At 40.5% G+C, this 12,440-nt stretch overlaps 1 protein-coding gene across 2 annotated transcripts in view; it reads right to left on the reverse strand.

The window, feature by feature from the left end:
- Window positions 1-12,440, reverse strand: part of slc8a4b (solute carrier family 8 member 4b) — an 88,289-nt gene that overhangs the window by 14,007 nt on the left and 61,842 nt on the right. For both annotated transcript variants that reach the window (XM_068713520.1, XM_068713519.1), the window contains exon 12: window positions 1,834-1,940. In XM_068713520.1, coding sequence (XP_068569621.1) covers window positions 1,834-1,940 — 107 coding nt within the window. The remainder of the gene's footprint in view (window positions 1-1,833; window positions 1,941-12,440) is intronic.

Here is a 12,440-nt window from a genome sequence, read left to right on the forward strand (position 1 = left end):
CTAACAGCGCTAACAGTACAAGCTAAGCCAAACGCGCTGACAGAGCTAAGACTTTTTACCCTTTGCTTCCAAGATGACAACGTTGGTTGGGAAGGCGTTAACAGCTGTAACCGCCATATGACAGCAGTGCAAAAAGGCGGCCGTGAGCGAGCGGGCGCACGCTCACGTGCACAAGCATACACTAAAAGCACCCCGAGCGGGACCAGCTATGTCAACCAAACAAGGAGAAGCTTGGATAACAACACACACAGAGGGAGAACGACTTCATTCTCTGCTCAGGTAGACATTCCTCCACTATATCTTTATATAGCAAATAGTTGTTTGCTGTTATATTTATGCTCTGAATGTTGCTACTAATTGCTAATTTGCAATTAGTGCAAGACTCCTTTTAGTTGTAGCATTATTATGTTGCATTAATGCATAGTATTTATGCATTCTGCTTTTGCCTGGCATTTAAACTGAAATCATATATAATGCAGTTTTTCATTTTGTCTGATTTTGCCAGAAATTGGTGTCATGGTTTTGCTGGGGTATCATTTTAAGACTGTGTGCAAGCACTTGTGAAAGTCTATAATTTAAATGTTAATATTCAAACACTGATGTGCCACATGGGCAATCCAACATCCCATGTCATTACAAAAATGAATACCGTCGTGGATTTTATATTTTCACCTATGAAACACACTTTCTATCTTTCTATTACCATATGTTCCACTATTCATCCATATGTCTCATCCCTCCCTCTTCACACTCAGTGACAGATATTAATTAAGTCAGCTGTTATCAGTGTAGACCTGCTGTAATTGAAAAGCAGTGTACAGGATGTGTGTGGCGTGTGAATGTCAGTCACCGTGCTTTGGGACGGTCGTATTAACACAATTATATTTCCTCTGTAATGAAACATGCCACAGGCTGTTGGCTCTTTATGACTGACATTGAGAGTGTAGACCTTTACACCACTAGGTTTGCCACCTTTTCTACAGAGGAGGCGTAGCGTGAACAGCATGTTAGCAGAGCAGCAGAGTCTCTGTCTACAAAGGGATCGTTCAGGCACAGTATTTTTTTGTCTTTTCTGTTATCTTAGTATAGTTTAAGTCTTAAATCTTGTGAAAATTCAACAGAAATGTCAAAGCAGAACAAGCTGCAGAAAATGACTTATTGACTCTCAGCGCTGGTTCTCTTTAGCCTTCAGTCACCTGCCAAAGATTAGCTGTCTGCCTGCTGTAATAAGCCGTTTAAAATTTCAACTAAAGCTTTCTACTTTCTTAAAAAGTTGAAGGGCATGTGACATGTGAAGGGCTCAGAAAGTGGGAAATGACGGTGAGGAGGAGGAACCTGATCAAATTAGGCAGGAATTTGGTCTCTTACTTTACAGAATTCTTTGCAATTATGACCACAGTGCAATAGTGAAGTGATTTCAGACACAAATATAGAGGCTAATAAATAAACAAATGTATGTCTGTATATGGTAATTGATTGGGCCAAACACTGATTGTGTATCATTCTTGGGTCCAACGTGATGTGAAAAGGAAGCTGTTATTTCAAAAACACCTCACAGCTTAAACCCAGTGTTCTTAAAATCCTTCCAAGCCACGTCCATGGTTCAATGTGAAATGTTTCCCAAGTTAATCTGACTTCAGATTGGTTGTTTCAGACCAATCAAGTCTGACACCATTAATAAGAGATGTGTGCAGGAGGTCCCGAGACTTAAATAAAGACTCCATTCTGTCTGTCACTGTGTTCCCCCTCCTGGCTTCTAGATATCGTCTGTGAACACACACACACACACACACACACACACACACACACACACACACACACAGAGACACCCACCGTGTTTCTGCCCTATCTCCAACAGAACAGGCTCTCCCAGCTCGATGGTGAAGGTCTTGTTCTTCTCATACTCCTCATCATCAATTATCTTCACCTCGATGATCTTCCTGTTAAAAAGCGAAGAGAAGGATGAGACTTGGTGAGCGTATTCCAGATAATTAACCTTTATAGTTTGGAGCCCTCCCTCATAATATGAGTTTTCAGAGTTAATGTATTCAGACCAGTCCATTAAAACTGGGAAAGTCTCCCCCCGTCAGATTGTAATTAGACAGGCAGGTCATTTCTGCTGCTGCTACATGATCTCCTGACTATCACAACCTATTAGCTAACCTTAAGTAACGAAAAAGATACATCACAAGAAAATGAACATGATTACATGATTACAGTCCTATTTTCTCTTGCACAAGATGATGACGAGCCTCTGAAAAGAGGAAGCTTGAAGCTGACGTTGCTCAGTGGGACACTATGTGGCAGCTTTCTTCCCCTCACAGGCCCTCATTAACATTTTCTCCAGTTGATGGTGATGCAATGCGCGGCACCGCCCCACTTGAGACATTTTAGGTTTTAGGAGCACCAGGGGAAAGCCCTAATGCAGCTAAATGAGTTTTAAGGCGATGCGTACCACAACCGTACCTTAACAAGTAAATTGGAAAAGAAGCTGTGGGGATATAAAAGAATATATATAGCATATATATAGTCTCAGTAGACTGAGGAAAAAAAGATGAGATGGCATTGTTATTACATCTGTCAGCATATTTACAGGCAGAGAATCCTTCAATGTGAACTTTGATTGGAAGGTTTTAAAAACTTCATTGGACAAGAAAGGTCAAAGATATTTAACATACTGTATGTCTGTCAATCTATCGTTTTAAGAAAAGAGCATTTGGAAAAAGTGGAAAGATGGATGTCTGTCAGTCCGATACTTTAAGGATACGCTCGACGTAATAAAGAAGGCTGACAGTTAGGAAAGTATTTCACTGCTGTCTAATTGGTGCTGGTATGCAACTTTTGTATTGGCTGATAATGTCGTCAGTATGAATAAAAGAGACCTCAAAAACCAAATTTCTACTAATTGTACAACATCCCCTTATTCCAAAATGTCCCGGGCACCAGAATGTTCGTGACATGTGTTACTTTTGGTCCTTCTATATGGAAATCACATCTGTTTGGCCTCCTTCTGGTCTGTTTCACCCACAGTATATAATCTTCATCTCAACAATCCATCTGTATCTGACAGACAAAGAGGAAGAGCGAGTGTTCATTTCCACCTGGTTGTGTCATCATATGCTTCACTGTCAGCCATGTTGGCTCCGACACCACAAATAGGCTTCGGCTCAACAAAGAAAAACAGGAAGGAGGAGGGGAAAGTGACAGAGTGATGGCGGTGGTGTGGAGAAGTGGAAGCGCATTGTTTTTAACGGTGAGCTGTCACAGCAACAGAGGATAAAACTGGCTGGATTCGCTATTTCCAGCATCACATCAGGTTGAGCGGCCAACTCTCAGCAATGGTCGAAAAGATTTGAAAGTTGTTTCGTCAGATGTGAAACAAGAGGGAAAAAATAAAGTACATGCATATCATTGAGTGGAGGACAAGTGGGAAGGAAATATCTGTTATATTGACGTTTTCTTTTCTCTACCCTCCTGTGTGTTTTAACTGCTCTTACATTAACACAAAAACCATTAATCATCACCAAATTTTATTTAACACCATTTAAAGCTGTGAACAATGTCTCAGACTAGTGTTTTACATGAATAACTGCTGTGAATATATAAAGAATAGACACTGAAAATGTATCGCTAAATTAACAGTTATTGTAAAAAAGAATCAAAATCAAAACAGAGACATAATGTAACTGAACAGAAATTTGCTCTCCTGTCAATTTAAAATCATTTCCATTATCTGTCTGTAGTTACATGTTAGCTGAAAAGGAAAGATTGACAGGTGTAGCAACAGTAACAGGGGGCGGGGCTTAACGTGCTGTCAACTGACAGTGAGTCGGAAGAGGAAAGACAGAGGTAAGAGAAAAGGGACTAAAAGGGGAGTATGAGTAATGCATGGACTCCACTGAGATGTGGAGGGTTACGACTCAATACACACCGAGTTCTCTCAGGGGAACACAAGCACGCACACGCACGCACGCACACACACACACACACACACACACACACACACACACACACACACACACACACACACACACACACACACACACACACACACACACACACACACACACACACACACACACACACACACACACACACAATCATAATACCTCCAACGGTCAGGAGCATGCACACAGTGGATATCTACACTCATGTTTTTCATGCCGCACATCACACACATTACGCAGTCTGTGGTTTGTATGAACAAACAGCCCCCATATGCCCACACATCACTAGTACCACAAAAACCCACACACACACACACATGCACAAACAATGCAGTACACAAACATGATACCTATGAAAACATGTTCCAGTTAAACACTTAGGGGATTCATACACATATGTATTCATTAAGCCATCAGCCTATTTACACATGCAGACGACACACACGCACGCACGCACGCACACACACACACATACAGTCGCTGCAGTGCTTTCATTATTCATAGTTAGTGGTGGCTGTTGCAGCTCTTCCATCTGTGCCCTCCTCTCTCCATCTCCAGCTCAGCCCTTCTCTTTTAGTTCCCTCTTACCCTCATCTTCCTATCATCACATAAACCCTCACACGTTTTCTTCCGTCTCCATGCATTTTATTTTACAAACAACTTATTTTGCTCATGGTCACTGGAGGCTAGAGTCTATTCCAGCATCGGCCTAAAATTATACATGTGAACATAGCTGTAATTGATATTAGATATTAGGAGTTTAACTCCTTCCTTTCTTATTTTTTTTCAATGCATTTCCAAAGATGGCGATGTAATTCCATCGTCCAGTCGTTCCAGACTGAAATATCTCAACAACTCTTTGATGGATTACCATTACATTTGGTTCAGGTAGTCATGGTTCCCAGAGGCTGAACCCTAAAGACTCGGCTGATGCCCACACTTTTCCTCTCGCAACATCATGAGGCTGACATTAAAGTTTGAACAACTGATGGAAATTGAAAATTGTTACAGATGTTCACGCCCCCCTCAGGATGAACTGTATTTGCTTTGGTGATTCACAAACTTCCTATCTAACATATTCAGGTCAAAATTTGAATTTTCCAATATTTTGGTTTATTACCTGCAAAACTAATGACATTGATGTCTTCCAACATGAGTGTGCAAAACCATGACTAACTTCTGAGGGAAGTGTAGTTTTGTTTTGAGCGTAGTGTACAATTTCATTACAAGTTTACAGCGTTAGCGTTTGTTAATAAATACATCATTACCCATAATTCAAATAAGTTTGCAATCAAACACAAGATGCCATGAAAACGTACACAAATGATTCCAGATCTGGACATGCACTCCTGTCTTCATGAAATACATATACACGCTTAAAAACAATTCATTACTTATCTTATAACACTTCTCCCTCCCTCCCTCTCGCTCTTTCTGTCTCGCCTTCTCTCTATATTTCTACCTTGTTACTTTTTGACACCTGCTCCCCAGAAAGTTCCTGTGCCAGACAGCCTCAATGCCCCGGTGTGTCAACAGACTGACACAAAACACAGATACACACATACCAAGTTCAACCAGCACAGAACTTGTACTACCAGAAATAGAGACTGAAAAAAGGCAGACCGAAAAAAGGTCAACAAAAGGTATTGTTGATTGAAAAGCCCTAAACAGAATCAAGACGGCTATAAATCAATTTAATGGATCAGTTTCATATTGCCGCAGAGAAAGTGTGTGTGTGTGTGTGTGTGTGTGTGTTTGTTTGTTTGTTTGTTTGTTTGTTTGCATGTGGCCCTAAAGTTCTAACGGAAGTGAATGATTGAGCGACAGTTTGATTTGATTAGTTGAGACCTCATCGCATTACTTAATGGAACTCTCTTTATATCTCTGTCTCCATCTCTTTCCATTTTCTTCTGGCTCCAGTTCTACTTTTGATTTACAACCACTGGAAGCTGCGTCTGTATGTGTGTGTGTGTGTGTGTGTGTGTGTGTGTGTGTGTGTGTGTGTGTGTGTGTGTGTGTGTGTGTTTGTATGTGTTTTCAGGAACTGAATGCCTACCATATCTTCAGGTGCTGTGGGTGTGTGAGTGTGTGTGTGTGTGTGTGTGTGTGTGTGTGTGTGTGTGTGTGTGTGTGTGTGTGTGTGTGAGACAGAGCATTTTAGAGAACCACAGCAGCAAACAACTCATTTTCTTGAGTAAGGTTGATTTATAAACACACTCAAGTTTTACCGTTTCTGCTTCTGGCGGAACCTCTAAATCTCTCTCACACACACACACACACACACACACACACACACACTCTCACAGAGTAGTGAGAGAATTCCCGCTACACAGTAAAATTGAGATCATAAAACAGTAATGTTATAGTTGAAAGTGCTAAACTTGAGGAACAATGCAAGCCACAAGGTCGTTGTTTTCCTTAAGCAAAGCCACTCTTGTGGCTCTTTAACGAGGATGAAGACGTGCATATTCTTCAGATGACCACAAGGATGTTAACAGTCAACAAAATACTGGATTATAGTGATTTTATTACAGTCCAAATACTTAGATATTTAGACTGTAACAGATTATAATCCCATTACATTGCCTTACACTTACCTTACTTGATTATACTGACAGTATATGGAGTTAATGCATTGTGAACTGCAGGCTGCCAGCTCAACCATCTTTTTTCTACTTTCACATGTTTGGTAAAAACCTGCACTAACCATAGCGTGTATATAAGACGTGGAATTGGTCAGCGTGATGTCACTCATTTGTTCGTGGACTACGGTTATGAAGCCTCGAGTTTGGCCTTTTGGCCGTGGCCATCTTGTTTTTTTGGAACCAAAAGGTGACACAAGAGGGTGAACGTAAGTAACAACGGAAAACCGAACAGGACTTTTTAGGCAACCAAAGGTTTCATGAACGGAAAACACACTGCGTTAAATTTGTAAGACGATTAATATAGACCACTCTCAGAACGGACAACGCTGTGTCAATTAGAAGGTTAGAGCCATGCTCTAAAGTACACCATACGTTATCGTCTATTTAACTCTAAGTGGAACATTAATTTACCAAATGAACCTCATTGAATTAGGTTTACTGAAGTAATACATCAAGTGAGAAGTAGGGTCATTTTATTATAGACTTCTATATAATTGGACTTCTTTTTTGCCCTGTGATGGCCTTTTAGAAAGAATGCAAGTGCAAGTCACTACACTACACTAACACTTCAATTCACATCAATTATGTTAATTGGTAACCATGACATCCAGCTTTAGAGATTAAATCTTTTTTTTTTCTTTCCTTCATCAGTTGTGCTTCAACGGATACAGCATTCACTGAACGAGTATCAGCATCCAATGCGTCTTTTTGTGTTAAGTTATATCCATAACACACATCTGACGCTACTGTAACGGTGTGTTCACAGGTCTCTGTAAAAAGTCAGTCAGAAGGATGCAGCTGATTCAGAACGCTGCAGCTCGAGTCCTCACTAAGACCAAGAAAGTGAATCACATCACTCCAGGTCTGGGGTCTTTGCACTGGCTTCCTGTCCAACAAAGAATTGACTTTAAAATCCTGCTGTTGGTTTATAAAGCACTGAATGCTTTAGGGCCAAAATACATCTCTGATCTGCTGCTACCTTATGAACCATCCCGACCCCTTAGGTGGTCTGGGACCGGTCTACTTTCTGTTCCCAGAATCAGAACTAAACATGGAGAAGCAGCGTTCAGTTCTTCTGCTCCACATATCTGGAACAAAGTCCCAGAAAGCTGCAGGTCTGCTGAGACCCTCAGCTCCTTTAAATCCAGACTGAAGACTTCTCTGTTTGCTGCTGCCTTTGATTGAACCACATTCAAGGATATTAATCAATTTCCTGCATTCCTGCATTTTACTACTGTATCTTATTTCATACACTGCTTTTTACTGTTTTTAATGTTTCAATGAATGTTCTTGTCTAAATCTCCTTTTCTTTTGCATGATGTTTTGATGCTTTTAATGGTTTTATGTGAAGCACTTTAAATTACCTTGTTGTTGAAATGTGTTATACAAATAAACTTGCCTTGCCTTACTAAATATGACAGTTCGTTTGACGTTCTCCTTCTGCAGAAGTACCTGTTTTTTTTAACGTTTGGAGTTCAATGCGGCACCTTCTTTAGACTTTTGTTTGGGCATTCTTGACTTAATACTCACAACTTTTCATTTCAACTGCTATGTGTGCACACGGCCCTGCCGTCTCATGTTCTTTTATGTGGGTCGGGGGGGAAAGAAAATCTTCATTCTTCTCATCTGAATGGTGGTAGCAAAATCAACAAAACAATTTGAGGCAGGCCAACTGGGAGAGTAGAAGAGAGAGAGTGAAAGCTCTAAGGGACAGATATTACCCCTCTCAAGCATATTATGCAATGTTTAATGAGAAACGACACAAAACACACACAAACTGTCTCTCCCACATAAACACTCTAAGTAGTCTCCAGCTGTGGTGAGTAATAAAGTTGCATCTCTGGTGTGTGTGTGTGGGATGACAGAGATGGATAGGTGCATGGGATGATTTGAGGTCTGAGGAGAGGGACAGAGGAAGATATGAAGCGGGAGTAGGCTGAGCGAGAAGGTAAGAGAGGAAGCACAATAAGATAGAATGCGGCACATGAGGAAGGGTGTGAGACAAGAGAAGATGAAGCGAGAGAGAAAAAAGACAAACTGAGAAGAGACAGTAGGAAATTAAAAGATAGAGGTTCCCCCTGTGGCTCACATGGGAAATTCATTAAAGTCAGGGCACAAGTGACCCTCAGACAGTCAAACACTGGATGACACTGTTTGCTTCTCCACCAAAAGGGATTTATTTCTACTTATTTACATGCTGCATTCAGGGTATTTTAGGAGCTAATAATTGATAGTTGTTGGCACAGCTGTTGTGTGGCTGCTACAGATACTACTTTTGGGTACACTCACATTATAAACTTTTAATACATATACACAGACTAATCAAAATTAAGAGCTAAGATTTGTTTGAGCAATAACCGAAACTTGATATATTTCTTACATTACGTTAATTTCTTTTTCATCCAGAATTTACAAGAAGACACTTACAGTTCCGATTACAATGTAGATATTGTTTCATAAGGCACATAATGTTGGTAATGGAAATACACAGTTTTATGACTTTTGCCACTCTTTTCAATGAATAGTAAAAAAGATTTAATATGTCTAGATAACACATTAAATCTCTTACAGTGCATCACATATTAGCCTCACTGTAATTGCTTGTCTTGTGTTTCAACAGGCTGTATACAATATTGATATTCTCTTTGAAATATCTTTCTGGTTCCGTTTTTAGATTTCTGTTTTGTGATCCCGCTGGCAAAGCCCCTGAATGCACATTCACCTTCGAATGCACAACATGACCCGATTACGGATGACACATTATGCCGTTGATGCGTGAGGCCATAAACTTAACTATAATCCAATTGCTGGGTAAGGGACATCAACTGTATTGTGGAGCAGCCACAGCACCCTGATGGGGAAACATAAAAAAATCCAGCTTCAATCAGCCCAATCTGTAAACAGCCTCTGCAGGCATCCAGGAAGCAGAGGAAGACGGGTTAGAAGAGACAGATAGGATGAAGCAATTCAGTTAGAATCTGAAACACATACGGGCGGTATGGAGGATGTATGGTTGGCATGGAAACCATGAAGCGGAATTACACACAAATCAAAGTCACTTATACACCATATATATTGTAAATGTCTGTCCTCTGATTAGTCTCGTATAGCACGCACATACATGCATGCTAATGCCTTCCCATCTGCATTACGTTGTGTAGGATTAAGCTATGACACAAATCACATCATGCATACCGTATAACCACACACACACACACACACACACACACACACACACACACACACACATCTGCATGACTTGATATACTCTAATCTACTGTACTACTATCCACTATGAACAGACGAGAGAATGGAAGAGGATGACAAAAACAATAGGCAAGAATGAATAAGAGACAAATAGAAATGTAGGGCAGAGGATGAGGGGATGAGATATACAAAAAGAAGGAAAAAGGGAGAAGAGAAGGAGAGAAAAATGTCATACACCATGACAGATGAAAAGGAAGAGAGTAAGGAAATGGAGAGAGAAAAAGACAGAGGGAGGAGTGGAAAGGTAAGACAGGTACAAAATAGGAGAATAAAGACAAAAGAGGAAAGAAAGACAGGCTGTGAGTTTGGTGAGAAACGGTGAAGCTATGGAGGTTTGATCTCGTCGCCCACTGAACGTTAGCTGAGAAAGCGTGTAAGCGCTACAATACTCTTCCCGTTTGAGAAGAAGGACATGTTAGACAGAGGGGATACACAGCTTCAACGCAAGCAGAGATTACAAGAGATGAGGTTCCTGAACTGAATGCGCTGGCAGGAGATGCGCTACATTACAGTCAACATTACATTACATTACAGTCAACACCACACTGACAATGAGTCCAAATTGCGATTGGTCATTGATTAGTTTTTCGGCCGCAATATATTCCTTTGTTGCCCGGGGTGAAAGTCCCCAAACTCCCTTCAAATATCATTTATTTTTATTGGGAGAAACTTTATATAAAAATAATTATACATTTATCAATTGATAAATTTCTCTAAGCACACGTCAGTGGGGATTCCAAAGATGCCACCTAGTGGTTGAGCAACTCATGGGGGTTTTAATTAAAATGCAAATGAACAGTAATGATGGAGCACTAGCTGTTACTGATCCTGGGGCAGAGAGGCAAAAGACAACTGTAATCTGCAGATATTTGTTATTTCAAGTGCCATATTTTGAGAAATATATATTCTTCTGGTATGTTTATTGTTTTTGAGGAGGAGAGTAGAAAGTGCTTCTTGTCTGTGCTGCTTTATGTGATGCGCTCTCTCATTCCCAGCCCTGTGCAAGCGCTACTCGGAGAGGATCTCATGAGGGCAAGAACGCACTTAACAGTTTTCAAGAGGGAGCAAAATGAAAAAAAAGGAAACAGAGAGAGGAAAGAAGCAGGGAGTGAGTGGGCAATACAAACTCAAGGAAACATGCAAATCTGTATTTATTGAACAGCTTCTGCATTCGTGCATAAACGTGTGAATCAACTGTATATATAACCTAAACACATTCACAGCAATGCACACATCATTAACAACTTTTCCTCTTTTGCATACTGAATACTTTGAATGTGGTTCACACTGACAGTATGGAGGGTTTGGATTGAAGGCTTAGCTGAAGATTTGAGGCTTATAACTTTAATAATATGAGACAGACTGACAGCCATGGCATCAACCCAGACTCCCTCGGCTAATTTTACATGGCACTTTGCCCTCCCTGTGTAATTTCTGTCCATTTAATAAGTAAAGAGTATAGCTGGATCCGGATCCAACAGTATGAAAGGGTTTTGGGTAAAGAGGAATCACAGCGCACACTTTGCCTCCAAAGGGAATAGGCCGACCTCATGAGAGCGCATGAATCTGTGAGTCAGCTGACAGTTTTTTGATGTGGCTCGTTCATCATGGGTCAGGGGTTTGACCAAACACCAGGACTTTATATAATAGTTTATGTAACAGCTTGTGTTGTAAGCCATTTTGCATCTTTCCAAGGAAGCGCCGCATGTAATTCACTCCTGGAAAATGTTAAGAAGTGCTCAAGGAAACAGTGAATCTTAACCTGAACGGTGACAACTAGCTTGTTAGGATAATAATTATTCATCTGCAAGGCAGCGATTAATTTGGTCGTTAGGCATGAGAACCAGGCAGCTGTTACTTTGTGAGATGTGAGCTAAAAATGACGGCGCTTGTTCACAGATACGGTATCACCTTTCCTGTGCTTGTAAAATGCAATGTTAATTGGCTTTGAAGCTGCAGTTCAATTTATTTCTTCCCATCTTCTATAAAAAAAAGAAAACGCGGTACATTTTTACAGACAAATTTCACTTTTTGATGCAATATTAATCCCCTTTCGACCAATTTCTTGGCCTTTTACTAGTGTATAAATGTAAAACTTGTACACAGTAGCATACAGTATGTAACATTAATCTCAGACTCTTTAGCTTGACAGTGTTGAAGCTTGAAGCTGTCATTAGGCGGTTGCCAAGGAATGACCAAAGTACATAACGGCCACCCTGCTTTCCCGATGTTGTTGTTGTGTTTCTCAAGAAGTTGTTCAAACATTACGGCTGCCAGTTCTGCCTTCCCCCGTCCGCAAACCCTTTTAGCAGCTTTTAATTATACATCAGTTTTTTACAGCGGAGAGATGGGTTGATGGGAAGGGAGGAAAAATGAGAAGAAAGAGAATGGTTTGCGAGAGATGGAAAAAAGAGAAATTGAAAATAAAGAATAGGGGAATACATAATAAAGAGACAAGCCAATGATTGCAAGGATGAAGGATAAATTGGTCTAGAGGGACGAACAGATGGAGAGATTAAAGCCACAGACAAAGATGCAGCGAGTGAAATGAAAGGAAGACTGTCAGAGAAAAAGGGGGCAG

Source organism: Cebidichthys violaceus, unplaced genomic scaffold (genome assembly GCF_023349555.1).
Source record: "Cebidichthys violaceus isolate CVI_PGR_0920_01 unplaced genomic scaffold, fCebVio1.0.p SCAF_19, whole genome shotgun sequence".
NCBI lineage: Eukaryota > Metazoa > Chordata > Actinopteri > Perciformes > Stichaeidae > Cebidichthys > Cebidichthys violaceus.